Source organism: Lonchura striata, chromosome 26 (assembly GCF_046129695.1).
Source record: "Lonchura striata isolate bLonStr1 chromosome 26, bLonStr1.mat, whole genome shotgun sequence".
NCBI lineage: Eukaryota > Metazoa > Chordata > Aves > Passeriformes > Estrildidae > Lonchura > Lonchura striata.
In genome coordinates, this window is record NC_134628.1 from 5,199,367 (window position 1) to 5,213,247 (window position 13,881).

The 13,881-nt window shown below is 48.0% G+C and overlaps 1 protein-coding gene across 2 annotated transcripts in view; it reads right to left on the reverse strand.

The window, feature by feature from the left end:
* Positions 1 to 436: 436 nt before the first annotated feature.
* Positions 437 to 13,881, reverse strand: part of LUZP1 (leucine zipper protein 1) — a 31,875-nt gene continuing 18,430 nt past the window's right edge. For both annotated transcript variants that reach the window (XM_021554861.2, XM_021554862.3), the window contains exons 2-4: positions 8,494 to 11,751; positions 5,305 to 5,469; positions 437 to 4,835 (exon numbers count right to left, since the gene is read on the reverse strand). In XM_021554861.2, coding sequence (XP_021410536.2) covers positions 4,800 to 4,835; positions 5,305 to 5,469; positions 8,494 to 11,643 — 3,351 coding nt within the window. In that variant the 5' untranslated portion in view covers positions 11,644 to 11,751 and the 3' untranslated portion in view covers positions 437 to 4,799. The remainder of the gene's footprint in view (positions 4,836 to 5,304; positions 5,470 to 8,493; positions 11,752 to 13,881) is intronic.

Consider the following 13,881-nt stretch of genomic DNA (forward strand, 5'->3'; position numbering starts at 1 on the left):
TCTGATGCAGGGACACTGGTTTAATGCCTTTGTTGTGGTTGTATCTTCCTGCCTGGAAGGAAGGATTCCTGGTACAGAAACAGTCTGGCTGTGACTCACCTGCAGCAGAACTGATGATGCTCTGTGTCCACCTGGTGACACCAGGCTCGTGGCAAACATCCACTGCTCTAGAACCCCTCACATAGCCTGGGCCATTCTCAGCAATGCCGTGTCCAGCTCAGGGAGCCTCAGTGGAGAATGGCTGTGTACAATTTGCTGTGCTGTCTGTGCACCATCCCTGCCTCAAATGCATCCTGGAATGGGATCTAAGTGTGAGATCTGCCTCAACCAAGGCACAAAAAGAAGTGCAAGGTGCTCCAGCACCGAACCACCCCGCAGCATGCATACACAGACAGACACAGCACACTCGTTCTGCTGTAAACACCACATCACACCATGGAAAAAGAGAAGAGTGTTTATTGGTTATATACTGTAGCACTGACAGTGTTTGAGTCAGGAGAGACATGCAGATAAGTGTGTGTTTACATTTGGCATGCAGACTAAGAGCACTGTGTCGCTGGAAGGAGGTGAGCACCATCTGTATCCACTGCATGGGCAGCCTGGGGAGGAAAGTACTGGCTTTCCTCTACTCAGCATGCTGAAACAGGGCGAGTTCTAAGGGTGGAACTGCTCATAGCTCTACTGGACACAAAAGTTTATTTTAGGGGAAAGGCAATACTGCAACCCTGGAAAATCTGCTTAACTTGGATGAACTTGTGATTATGAAAAGATTTCTTGCATTATTTGTCTTCTAACTAAGCTGCCCCACCCAAATATATGTTCACAAATACAAAAAAATAGATTTATTCTCTTAAAAATACATTCCATGCAGCCTGGAGTGCTGCTTCCCCAAAGCAGGAGCCTCACTGCACGTGAGGCAGCCCAGGAGGATCCTTTGGGCTCTGGGTTCTGACCATGGGAGGCATCTGCTACCAATGGCTTCGTGTTCTGTGCACAGCTCAGCCTGCAGGGGCTGGCCTGGAGCAGTGCCCTGATTGCTTCAGCCGTGTGCAAGGGTGGCAGAGATGAGGTTTACTGCGTTAGAGATGACACAATGTGACTATTGCTTCAGTCTGGAGCTAGGAAATTGCTTGTGTCAAGTGTCTTGAAGCAGCAAGGCACGTGGCTCTGCGCTGTGCTTCCTGCCCTTGGCCCTTGCTGGGGTCCTGTCCACGGGGGCTGATGGCACCAGTGGCCAAGCTGTCACCCCAGACCCTCCGAGGAGCTGCACAGGCAGCTCTGGGGGCTGCACAGGTGTTTCCAGACATGCAGGAAGCCATTCCATGAAGCAGTGAGCTGCTGGGCCCTCACACTGCAGGCAGCCCTGCTGGGGAAAGCCCTGGCTCTCCAAAAGGGCCCACAGCTGAGGTTCCTTGGGAGCAGCAAGCACTGACACACTTCCTCTGTACAGCAAATACATTTACAACTTTGGAATTACCCGAGGGCTCGATGCATGGCCGTGTGCATCATCAAGCCTACTGAAAAGCCGGTTATATTTATATGCTATAATTACAAATACTTCTTCAGTGATGGCAATATTTACACATATACTCTATTTTACAGGTGTTCAAAAAAAGTGTGCAATTCGAGTAAACACATTGTGTTTCCTGAAGTCATTGCTATAAGATTAATAATACAATCAGCTCCTATTGCACTCATTGACTAGAGGGCATGGCCCCTTTCCATACTAGGTAGGGTTTTCTTTCTCAGATTTAATCTCAGCTGTGGTAAAAACAACCAGTATGCTGTTACCAAGTGACATCTGTGTCCGGTATTTACAAGCAGTGAAACAGAGTCTAGAGCAGGAGTTCAAGGTATCTGCTGTAAAATATTGAACAAATAATTGAGGCAGCTGGAGAAAGGAGAGACATCATCTGTGAGAAGCACCTGAAGACAGTGCCAGCAGCGCTGTGTTGCTGGGGCTGAGCCAGCTGAGCAGCAGGGTGAAGCCCTCCCATTGCTTGGGCAAAGCCTGGTCCTGGCTGACAGAAGGAGAAAACCCAACAGGTATTGGTGCTGGTGGTTCTTCCCTTGCACTGCAGACACGGGGCTGTGTTCTTGGGGTGAGCAGTGGGGTTGAAAAGCTGGTAAGTAAGCCAGGGAATTCTGCATTCACCCCACACGTTGACTCACCTGGATGCAGATTTCCTTGCCACAGCTGAAACCACTGCCCTTGGAAGGCTCTTTGGGAGCACCGTGCTGAGCCACATCCATGCCAACCAGGTGAGAAGGAGAAAGCTGGTGGGTGTGCAGGGACGTCCTGTGCTGTGTGGAGCCATGTCCTGCAGCAGGATGGGGCTGGGACTGTGAGGGAAGGCATTCAGTCACTGCCCAAAGTGATCCTTGTCCTCCTCAGCACGTCCGTCTGTCCAGCCGTTTGTCCAAGCTGCAGGTCCAGGGCAGGGGAGCCCCATGCCATGGTGGCTTTCTGGAGGCACAGCAGCAGTGGCTCCCACGGCCACTGTGACTGGTACAGGTGACAGCTGGAGAGCTGCTCAGCAGCAGGCTTGGGGATGTGCAGAGAAGGAATCCCTGTGGCATCTGAAGAGGCAGGGACATGCCAAGATGCCTCCCAGCTGCTCCCAGGGTAAGCAAGCAGGTACAGTGTGAGGATTCGGGCAGCTGAGGCAGCAGGTTGAGTTTGGAGGGGCAGAGTTAGAGGCAGCAGCCTGTGGTGGGCAGGGCCAGCAGCAGAGCAGAGCTGGCACTGCTGGGCAGGGAGCAGGGGCTGCTCTGGCAATCCAGCTGGTTCAGGGTGCTGAGCAGAGCAGGGGGCTCAGGAAGGATACAGCCACTGCACAGGACTGTTACATCCACTGCTTTCAGATTGCACAATCCAAAAGGATTCCCAATCCTTCCTGATAAACATGGGGAAGGGGGAGGCAGTAAGAAGTCTGAATTTAGATTCAGAATTTCACTTTCTTTCATTTTCAGTTTGGAGTTTGAGTTTAAATTTTTTTTCCATTATCTCATTCTACTAGCACTACCATGTCAATGGTAAAAGAGAGTAGTTGATACAATTTATTTTAATATAATTTAAAGATTACTAGAGCTGCCACTCAGTACTAATTTAAAAGCATCTTTTTGCCTTGTTATGCAAGTTGACATATGTCATGACATGTAAAAGAATAAAATGGTTAAAAATACACACTTGGGAAAACATCTTTAAAATTCCAAAAAGAAACTTTCTTTTCAAAAATAATTTTTCCCTTCCTGCAAGCAATCTTTATAAAAAAAATAATGTCACTAAAACACATCCATTTTATATAAATGCTTTCATAGATATTTTTAACCAGCTCTATTTTTTTTTTTTTTTTGATTAATTTTCTTCTCAGAATTGAGGTGTATATTTCCCAGGCCAGGGAGGACCTGCAGCACAGGCAATCAGATGTCTCTGTACCTGCTCCTCCAGAGGTGGGATATGGGCACAAGGGTGGGGTGCAGCTCAGACATGGAAGTTGTTGGGGTGCAGCTCTTCCCACAGCACCTCTGAAACAGATCAAGGACCTTTTCTGTCTGGAGCATTCTCCTTGTCCTGCTGCAGAGAGGGGCAGGCAGCACTGAGGGTGTCAGTGGTGTTTGTGTAGGGGCCAGCCCAGCAGCTGGGGATGGGATGGAAAGGAAGGACTGTCCAAGCCCTGCTGTGAGAGCCAGCTGCAATCACCTTGCTCAGGAGAGAGCTGATGACCTGAGCACCTCCTGGAGCTGTGGTGACACGTCTGCCCCACAGTGACACCAGCTGTGGGCACTGGGGACACACACTTCTGTGTTTGAAGCAGTCTCTGACCGTGCCTGGGTCCCAGGCATGGCAGACAGGGGTTGAGGCACAGACCAAAGCTACCACAGATCAGCTTAGGGTCCAATCCAGTTGTCTCCACCCTGTTTCAGGAAGGAACAAGGACATTCTGCTTGTCTGTGAGGAAAAGCACTTGTTTCTTTTTCTCCTAGGGCTCAACTGCCTTGCACAAGCCACAGAGTTGTTGCCTGCAGTGTAACACACAAAGCTCCAGATAAATGGCACCGTGGTCCCAGGCAGGAGGAGGTGTCACTGCTGTGCTGGTCTGGCTCAGTGGATGATTTCTTGGTGCAGGATCTCAACTGGTGATGAGTAGATCATGCAAAGCTTATTGCAGAGACTGACAGTGATAAGGAACCAACTCCTTCTAAACAACATTTTCTGCTCTCCTTCCCTCTCAATTTGTAAAGTAACCAGTGGGGAACAGTCTCCTCTTACTTAGAGACTAAGGGTGCTGGAAACACAGATACTGAGGTGACCACTACTCCAGCCAGCAAGGGTGTATTAGGAGAATGCAAACTCTCCATATGAACTGAAAGCTTTCAATTGTGGTGGACAGCTGTCATGGGCTGGTGGATGTAATCACAGGGACACTGCTGGGATCTTGTGTGAAAACAAGTGAATAAAAAGTTCTCTCTTGTGCAAAGAGTACCATTGTTCAAAGAGGCTAGGTAGTCAGAGTTTCCATATGGAGACAGACCTATCATCCTACAGGGAAGATTAAGATTGCAGGTACAGAGATGAGAAGTGGGAGTCCCCTGAGCAAAGTCTCTGCAGCTGCCTCTTCAGCAATGAAGAAAAAGAATTCACTGGTAAAGCTCCTGTACCTTTCAAATCGCATTCCAAAACTGGTTTCAGGCTAGTTGAAGCCTCTGGAGAGGTTACAAACAGATGTGATGCCTGTGAGCTTGGTACTGTCCTGCCTCTTGCTTCACCATGGTCACTGAGAAGAAGGGAATGCAGCTCATCTCCGAGATGTCCGGCACGCCCGGGCAGCGCCCTGGAAGAGACAAACCCACAAGATCACAGACTGCCCACAGCTGCCCCTGCAGCATTTCTGCTATTGCCCTTGGCAACCATCCCAAATCCCACCAGGATCACAGTCCTTAAGGTGGCAGAGCAGCAGGGGTGTAGCAGCAGAGAAACACTCCAGTAGTAAAGCTGCCAGCTGCAGCAGGGACTCTGCTTTTGTCTCTCCAAATGTTTTTTGGCATTCCTGATTGGTTCATGTACCAGAGGATGACTAGATGCAGTGCCACTTAATTCTTTGAGAATATTCTTAGCCATAAAACTTGCTGAATCAAGTTTATAAGAGAAAATACAGCAGCCACTCCACCCCTGACAAATGCTAACTTCGGACTTGATTTCTCCTACAAGAGTGGACTTCTCTAGACAACTTCTCTAAGTTAGGTTACTGGGAGTTCAGTTCAGATATTGGCTTCTTGCCTTGTAGCTACCTTCCCTCATACCTGCTCCTCTCCTTGGAGCCCTGGTGGTGCAGGGGAGTTGGATTCAGGGTCCTGCAGTTCCACCTTGGTGGCTATCCTTTTCCCCAGAGTGTCAGCCTGGAGGAGGTACTCAGAAGAGCCATACTGCTTCCTTCTGGAACTGGACACAAAATCCTTGCTTTCATCCTGTGCAAAGGAAAATAAAAAGGGTTTGGAACCAGGGTCTATGAAGGATCTGAAACAGCACTGGGGTCCTAGTGCCAGGTTTGCAGTGTAAGGTGTGAGCTTGGGTCATTTTGGCAAGGAGGGACTTAAACCACCAGGCCAGCTCTGCCATGGCCTCATTTATGTGCTATTTCATAAAGATCTTTTCTCAAGAACCCTCCAGTAATTTTAACCCAAGTTATGGGTGCACAGTCACAAAACAGGACAGATCCCTTTGACAAAATTACTGAGGTCCAAGGAAGTATTCATTCTGTTTTCTCTCTCCCATCCAGTTATGAAGGGGAGTGATACAGAGGGGCTTTGCTGAGAGCCTGGCATCCAGGCATCACCCAGGTTAACCCACTACAGATGCCCTGGACATTAGTCCCCAAAGCAGGGGAGAGAAAGGGCAAGAGGCAGCACATCCCTGGATGCTGCCTGGGAGACTTTTCCAGCAGATGCACTTCTACCATCAGAGAAGTGATGATGGCTTCCCTTGAAGACAAGCCTACCTTTAGAATTTTGCCAAATTTATGCAGCAGACAGCCCAGCTCCAGTCATTAATGTCAGAGGCATAAGAAAGCCATGCATTCATCTGACATTGCTGCTGCTCATCTGCTCCCTGCCCCCAGCACATTTGCACTAATTTTCATCAAACATCACACCAGAGGAATACAGACTTCACTCTGTGAAACATGAGCCCTAACTCAATGACTGCTCGAGGTCTTGCATTGCCTCAGGTCCTTAGGGAGCTGGAGAAGGCTGGCTGCCAGCAGCAGAGGGAGCTGGTCCCCAGGCTGCAGCACCCACTCATCCATCAGCAGCTCCTGTTCCCTGGGGCTCCCAAAGCAGTCAATACCTCCTGTAGCTTCATTAGAAACATTTGCCCAAATCAGCCATACACTAAGGGAAGGTTGCAATGGAAGAGAGCAAATTAGATTTTGGCAGAAATAGCACAGATCTCCCGTTTCCCAAATAAGATTCTCAAGGCAATGTCAGACTGTGGATGGTGGAGCTGGAAAGAGGTGACAGGTGATACCTTTGTAGGGCAGCTCAGTGCCCAGTCTTCTGCCAGAGAAAATAGCTACATCTTTAACTGAAACACAAATCCCAGCAGAAACAAGCTGCTGTGATATATGAGGCATATTACAAGCCTGAAGATATCCCTCAAAGGGTTTTTTCCCCAAGGGCATATGCAACGATTTAAGTTGCATACAATTTGCTGTATCTAGTACAACTGAGGTTAACTTCACACTCGCCATTTACAAACTAAAAGTACACAATCTATGACCAAGAAGTCAGGTTTGTGACTCTGTGGTGCCAAGGGTGACTTTATTGCAAAGTCCAACACAGAGAAAGATCCCAAGCTCAGTTTTGTGTGAACTAACCGTGTGGTTGCTCTCCTGACACAAGCAAGGCTGGAACCCAGCTAATCCTGGATACACTTGGGTTGACCAGGCAGAGATCAGGTTGCTCTCTCAGGTACACCTCAACTGCTGTGAAGCTACACAGCTGGCAAATTTATCTGCCAGCAACCTGGGGAGCACCTGCAGAATGCACTGCAGAGGTACACTCAGCTCGGGGTGGGCTGCCAGGAGGAAAACTGAAGAGAAATTCCCAGTTCCCACTGTTTAGGGCTCTAAACACTCAGCTGTAAGCAGAGATTGCTTCAGTTGTGACAGTCAAGGCTGTGGGCACAAAGAATTGAAACTCCTGGGACAAAGGACACCCTAGGAATGGATCTCTCATTTCCCAAGCACACAAACTGCTGTTCTGTAGAAGAACAACTTCAATCATATCAGCTCTGCTTGGATTCATGAAAAAGTAAAACAGATTGCCTGCAACCCACCCTGGCCAGGGAGACAATGTAGTCTCAGTTTCCAAATGTAGCTGGAAGGCCACCCTGTACTTTCTAACACCAGGCAAAAGACTCTCTGCAAAGCTAAGTGCAAATTCTTCTGTGCTTCTCATAGCCAGAGAAGTTGAAGAGAAGATTTGAAAATATAAAACTCCATGCCTATCTCCACCAGTTCATCTTCATCAATGCCAAAGTCATTCAGTTATGAACCCATCCCCTCTGCCACCAGCCCTGTCAGATTATCCAGCTTGCTTCCTCCTGCAGACTGGCAATAGCAGGAGCTGCTCAGAAAAGTGCTACAGGAATAGCAGAGGCAGGAGCTCCAGCACAAACCAGTGTGGGGTTTAATGGCCAGAAGGGCACGTGCTGTAGGTGAATTCACTTGAAATCTGCCAGAGCCTGCAGGTTGCAGGTTGCAGTCACCTCTCCAGGTTGCTGTCAGCTCCAGTGGCAAGCACATCTCACCAGACCAGCTGTGTCTGCATGTGTCACTGCTTCGAGGGACTCCCCTCACCGGTACCAAAGGAACAGGAAAAGAGCACAGCTGTCCTTGTGGCTCTTGCTCCTTTTCAGGTGGAATATTGACACAGAGCAAGAAGAGAGCAGCCTTGTGTTACCAACCACCATCCATCTGTTTAGGGGATGCCCAGGAAGCATTTCCAGACCAGAATCTGGCTTAATGCGAGGAAACCATAAAGCGCTTACCAAAAAGAGCTCTATCCATCTCTACAGCTGCCATTAGAGCTACAACTCTGCCTCAGGCACAACTCCACTCAAATCTGCTCACTTCCATCGTTTTTTCATTGCTATTCCAAATTTAAAATGCCACATAAAGTCACTCTGAAAAACATACCACATCCTACTTAAGCTGTGACTATGTCTTTTTTGATGCTACTATGTAGTTATTCATATGGCATTACAAGACCCAAGCAGATGGATCTCATTTCAATAAGGCTAAATCTGGTAATTCACACATGAGAAAGTTGTGGGCACTGTGAATTGTGAATTCACTGAAGGAAGACAGCAGGAGCTGGGAGAGGCAGCACTTAGGAAATAAGCTGTAAGAATTTCAAATCATGCAGCCTACAACGAACAGGCAACTTGGAAAACCTCATCAACAGGAAGAGTGTAGAAGGGAGGATACTCACAGGTAGCGTGGTGCGCTGCCAAGCAGCAGCTGCTGCAGGGTCACTTGCACAGCTCCTGCGTGTCAGCAGCTCTGATGCACTTAAGTTACTTTTGGTCCTTCGGGACCCCAGTTCAGGGCCACTCCAAGAATTAGCTGTGGAACTTGTCCTTGAGGAAGTCTGCTCCAGGATATCTGTTTTTGAACTATTCCCTTCCCCTTCTAAAAGGTCCACTGAGGATCTACACAAGTTTGTGGCACTGAAAGTTGCACTTTTCTCCACTTTGGTTTGAGAGTCCTCCAGGGAATGCAGGCCTTGTCTTGTTCTCCAGGAACTTCTGACAGTGACGTGCTTTGTTTCGGATGAACCTGCATCTGACGAGCCATGGCTCTTCCAGCCGATTGTCTCCAAAGGTGTCTCACTGTTCCTCTCAGTGAGTTCAGAAGTCTTTAGCATAATGCTGCTCCTCGAAACCACTGTTTCAGCTTTACTTCTCGGTGCTGCCTCTCCACTTCTGTCTGTCTCAGGTGACTTCAGAGCACTTCTATTAATCGAGACCTCAAAGGGTGCAGGAACATTGTTTGTTATTGATGGTGAAGGCTCATTTGAAGCAACTCTGATGTTGCTGGTGGTAACATGCCTTTCCTTTGCTGCTGTATCTGCAGTGGTCCTTGGAGCTGTTGGCTCAGAAGGAAAGATTGTGATGCTGCTTGTCATTTTATTTGTTACCATTTTAAAAGTAGACTTCTGTTTGTCTGACTCTGCCTCTGAAATAGTCCCTCCCATGATTGCCTTCATATCCTTCTCAACAATTGCAGGTTTAATGATGGCTTTTGATCTCAGAGCTTCTCTAGGGCTGAAGGATCTTCTGGATTTCGATCCTCCAGTGCTGGCATCTGATGGTTTTATGCACTTGGTAGATTCTTCATCATTCACAGTTTTTTTGTCATTTTCAAAAAGTGATGCTCTAAAAACTCCCCTAGAATTGGAGAACTGCTTGGAACTGACTTTCTTTCTTGTCTCAAAATCTGACTGAGTGGTTGGTTTTTTGCCTCTCCCTGCTTCTTCATCTGAATTAAGTTTTTCCTGGTTACTCTGGATGGTTTTGGAGTCAGTTTTTAAACCCATATTTACATAATCTGTTGCTGAACTCGAAGGCTGCTCGGTGCCTTCTTTATCAAGACCTGTGAGAAGCTGCAGAATGTCTTCCTGACTCCTGGAGTGATGGGAACGCTTCGTTAGTGTCGAAAGCTTCACACTTTCAAGTGATGTGTCTGCAGCTTCTTTTTCCTGGGACATTGCTGCCCTTTTAGCCCTCCCCTCTGAGGGCTGTCTGTGTGATGCAGCAAAAGTGCTCACTGCTTCCACTTTAGAGGCAGCAGAGTCTGAGACTGACACGCTGGAGGACACGTGGTACCTGTATGCCGAGGCTGTGCCATTGGAAGAGGTGTGGTTCCCCCTTGTGAGCTGCGTATCCCCCAAGCACTCACTGACTTCAGCCTGACCTGTTTTCAGCTTCTCAGACAAAGAACTCGTTGATTCTCCTTTGCTTGACTTTTCATCCCGTGTGTCAGCACCATTTTGGCAGTTCCCACGGAGCACCTGAGATGGCTTTTCAACCTTGGATCTCAGGCCTGTATCACCAACAGGCTTGGAAGGTGCTTTCCAAGACTTCTGCTCCTGGGCAGCAGGAGGATATCGGCTGAGGACAGATGGCTGCTCTTTGGATCTCTTCCCCTCGTTCTGCATGATGCAGCCTTCCTTCTGACCAGAAGAAATAGTGGAAGCTAAAGATTTCTCTTCCAGCCTTCTTGTATCTGTGACAGCAGTGTCTGAAAGGGCAGCTTTCCCTGCTTTTCTGTTTATTAAGCTTGGACTGGGCACCCTCTTACCGCTATGGCTGTAGCTGTCATTACTGAGAGGGAAGTCTCTGTTCCGCGCTCTCTCCCGGCGCTGCTGTGGCGAGAGCTCCCTTGGCTTGTGCTTAGGGGCTGTCAAATCTGTCATGACACCTCTGTATTTAGGTCGGTCATGCTTTCCCCTGCTAGAAAAGCTTGTATCTTCATTTTCAACTTCTCCATTCTCCAGATCTTTCTGTTTCTTTATTTGCATTTTTATTTCTTCTAGCTGACCTGTTAAGAGTTTGTTTTTATTCTGCTCACTCAAGTAACTGTCTTGCAGATCATTATTTTTGGCTCTCACTTTTTTAAGTTCTTCTTCTAAAGATTCAAAATGTTTGATCTGAATTTTAAGTTTCTCTATTTCTTGGGTGAGATCTTTCACTTTGTTGTCTTCCTGGTTTTTATTCTTTTGGTTTTCTGATTTATTCCTGGTTTCATTTTCTACATGTTTCAGGTAGTCCATACTTCCCTTCCTCCTGGTCTCTTTTGAAGGCAGTGCAGAAGTCAAGTCATCTTCAATTCTCATATCATTTCTGTCCAGAAGATTGTTGGATGACCTTTCTAGCAAGTTGGATGCATTTCTAGTTTGATCTGCCCTATTTAGTTTATTGTTTTGTTCTAGTTTCTGTGTTAGCTCCTGGATTATTTTTTCATTTTGCTTTTCTCTTTCATTAAAATGTTTTCTTTCCGTGACAAAGCTCAGGGCTAAGGATTTCAGCTTTTCTAGCTCAGCTGTTAAGGTCTGCTCAGTTTTATCCAGCCGATCCTCAGATGATTCCAATTCTTTCACTTTCACTCTAAGTATTTCTAATTCTGTAGATATCTTTTTGGTCAGGTTCTTTTCTTCATTGAGGCTAAGACACAGCTGTGTACAGTCATTCTTGCTCCTGCTGAAGGCCTCCTCCAGCTTCTCCAGCTCTGCCATTCTTCTCTGAAGGAGTTCAATTTCTGACTTCAGATCTCGAGTGAGGCTCTCCTCCTCTTCAAGCTTTTCTTTCATTAACCTGCAAAGCTCTTCAGCCTTCCTAATTTCTTCATCCTTGCCTTCAATCTTCAGCACTCTTTTCCTCAGGGCTTCAATGTCAGCCAGCATGCTGGAGTTGCTGCCTTCTGCCTGGATAACTTTGTCCTGGAGGTCAAGCAGTTCATCCTCTGCTTTCTGCAGATTTTTCGTTGCTTCCTCCAGTTCATCAAGGCGGCGACTAAGGCTCTGCAATTTGAAACGTAGGTGCCGATTTGAGGTTTCCTTGTAACCTGTACATTCTGCCATGATTATTTTATTCCTTTTAGAACAAAGCTTTTCTTAGTCTGGGTGAATGGCATACACCTTGTGTATTTCCAGTACGTTATGGTTCCTTTGAGTGGAGGCAATCTCACCCTAAAAGGAAAAAAGCTCAAAATCAATATAAGGCTCAGAATAGAAATATACTTACTGTTTAAGTTAGGCTATCAATGTTTATATAAATAACTTTTTAATTGAACCCATTTCTGAGTACTAAATTAAGTGAAACGAAATTGCAGAGACAGTCCATTTACTTTGGTTATACAGGGTTTCCAAATCCAGCCTGTTCCCCATAACTAAGGGCAGAAAGTTTCCTCCTCTGCTGGTCTGCACAGGTGGTTTGTGCTCACCCAGTGCTCCACAGGCAGTGCAGCTCTCACGTGTGACATCCCAGGTTGCAGAGGGTCACACTCATGCAGGACTCAGGTCCCTGTACACACACACGCCCATGCAGCAGGCACCTTTCCAGCACTGCACCTGTCTCCTGAAGACACCTTAGTGATGAAGATTCAGAAATTATGAACAGAATTAGAAAAAGGCAAACCCCAGCCACATGGTAACCACTGAGGATGGGGCAAGTCCCCCATACTACCTGGCAGATGGAGGGGACTGGGAGCTGCTGCCATTTGACACTGCCAGTATTTCTACACATCACATCCCAAGGACATTCGACCAGTGGAGTTTTAAGTTTCTCCTTCCCATTTCCAAAGCTGTTGTTGCCCTCAGCTGCCACCCACTCAGCCACCCAGGAGATGAGCAGTTGCTTATGCCTCTCCTTGCTGCTGCTGAGCATGAGCAGTGATTAGAAGCCATCAGCACACTGACACACTCAATGTGAACCCTTCCCAGCTCAGCTCAGAGCTGGCAGGATGTTTTTTAAACAACTCCTCTGTGCTTTGAGGGAGGAGCAGAAAGGGGCCCCTGGGCAGACCAGAATGGCCACTGGGGGGATGTGAAGTCCTCATCTGGCAGTCAGCATTAGCACAGTCCTGTCCTGGGCCTGAGGCACCACCCAAAACATGCAAGGGCTACTGCAAACTGAGTGGAGGTAGGATGACTGCAGCTCTTTGATCTGCACCCTTGTTCAGGCAGTCTGTCTTGGAACAGGACTTGACCTCCAGAATTTTTGTGGACTTCTCTGCAGAGGAAACAGCAGGAGTTTCCTGTTGCATAGCATCAAGAAGTGATGAGCAGGATGTGCAGAGGAGACAGTGCCAGTAAGGGAGGCAGCAACATCCTGGCACACACCCTTGGGCTGGGATCCATTTCCAGGCAGGCAGGGGGGCCCAGGCTGCACCCACCACAGGGACCCTCTTGGTGCACACTGGGCACCCTGTGGGACCCATCTCCTGATGGACCAGGGGGGATTTGTGGGGGAATCATCATCCTATGTGGCTGGGCTCAGGCTCTTCCAGCCCCTGAAGGGAGCACCACAAACAGTACCAGAGAGGAACTTTGGTGTCCTGAGTGCAGCAGTGCACCCAGCCTTGGCCACATGCCTGTCCCCTCCCTTACCACCATGGCCATGTCCTGCTCCTGGATCACCTTCCCTCATGCTGTCCACACACCATCGAGGCCACTGCAGCTGCCTGCAGGCAGGAAAGGCTGTTCAGACCCCAGCAGAACCCCAGGAGAAATGTCACTGGACCAGCACAGGAAAGGCCACAGCGAGCAGATCGAGCAGATTCGCAGTGCTCTGAAAACAAAAGCCTGTCCCCACCAGGCCATGGAGTGGGAGTTAATGGTTAACCCAGCAGCAGCTCCTGGCTGGGAAGTGAGAGCAGCCTCCTCCCCAGACAGCCAGAGCACGATGGGGCCACACCTGCACAGGGCTGGTGGCTGCTGCTGGACGTGGCATTGCTCTAGCACTGCCACAGGGTGCAGACAGGCTGTGGGACATTCACAGAGGTATTCAGAGCTGGACCAGAGATGGCTCTGGAACTTCCCAGAACTTCCCCAGCTGACATGATTTACTGCCAGAGAGGAAAGAGGCTTATTAGTTTAATAAGGAGAAGGAGATGTAAAGCAACATTTTCTACAAACAATAAGATCTACAACAAATCTCCTAGCTGGAGGCCCTTTAACTTCCTGACATAGCCAGAAGTAACCTCAGTGCTTGGAGACAGAACCAGACCAAATCAGTACTATAAATAAAGTGCACATTTATAAGATTGAGGGGAATTGGCCAATATAAAATATTATATTAGGTAGTGACTGCTCTGAAAT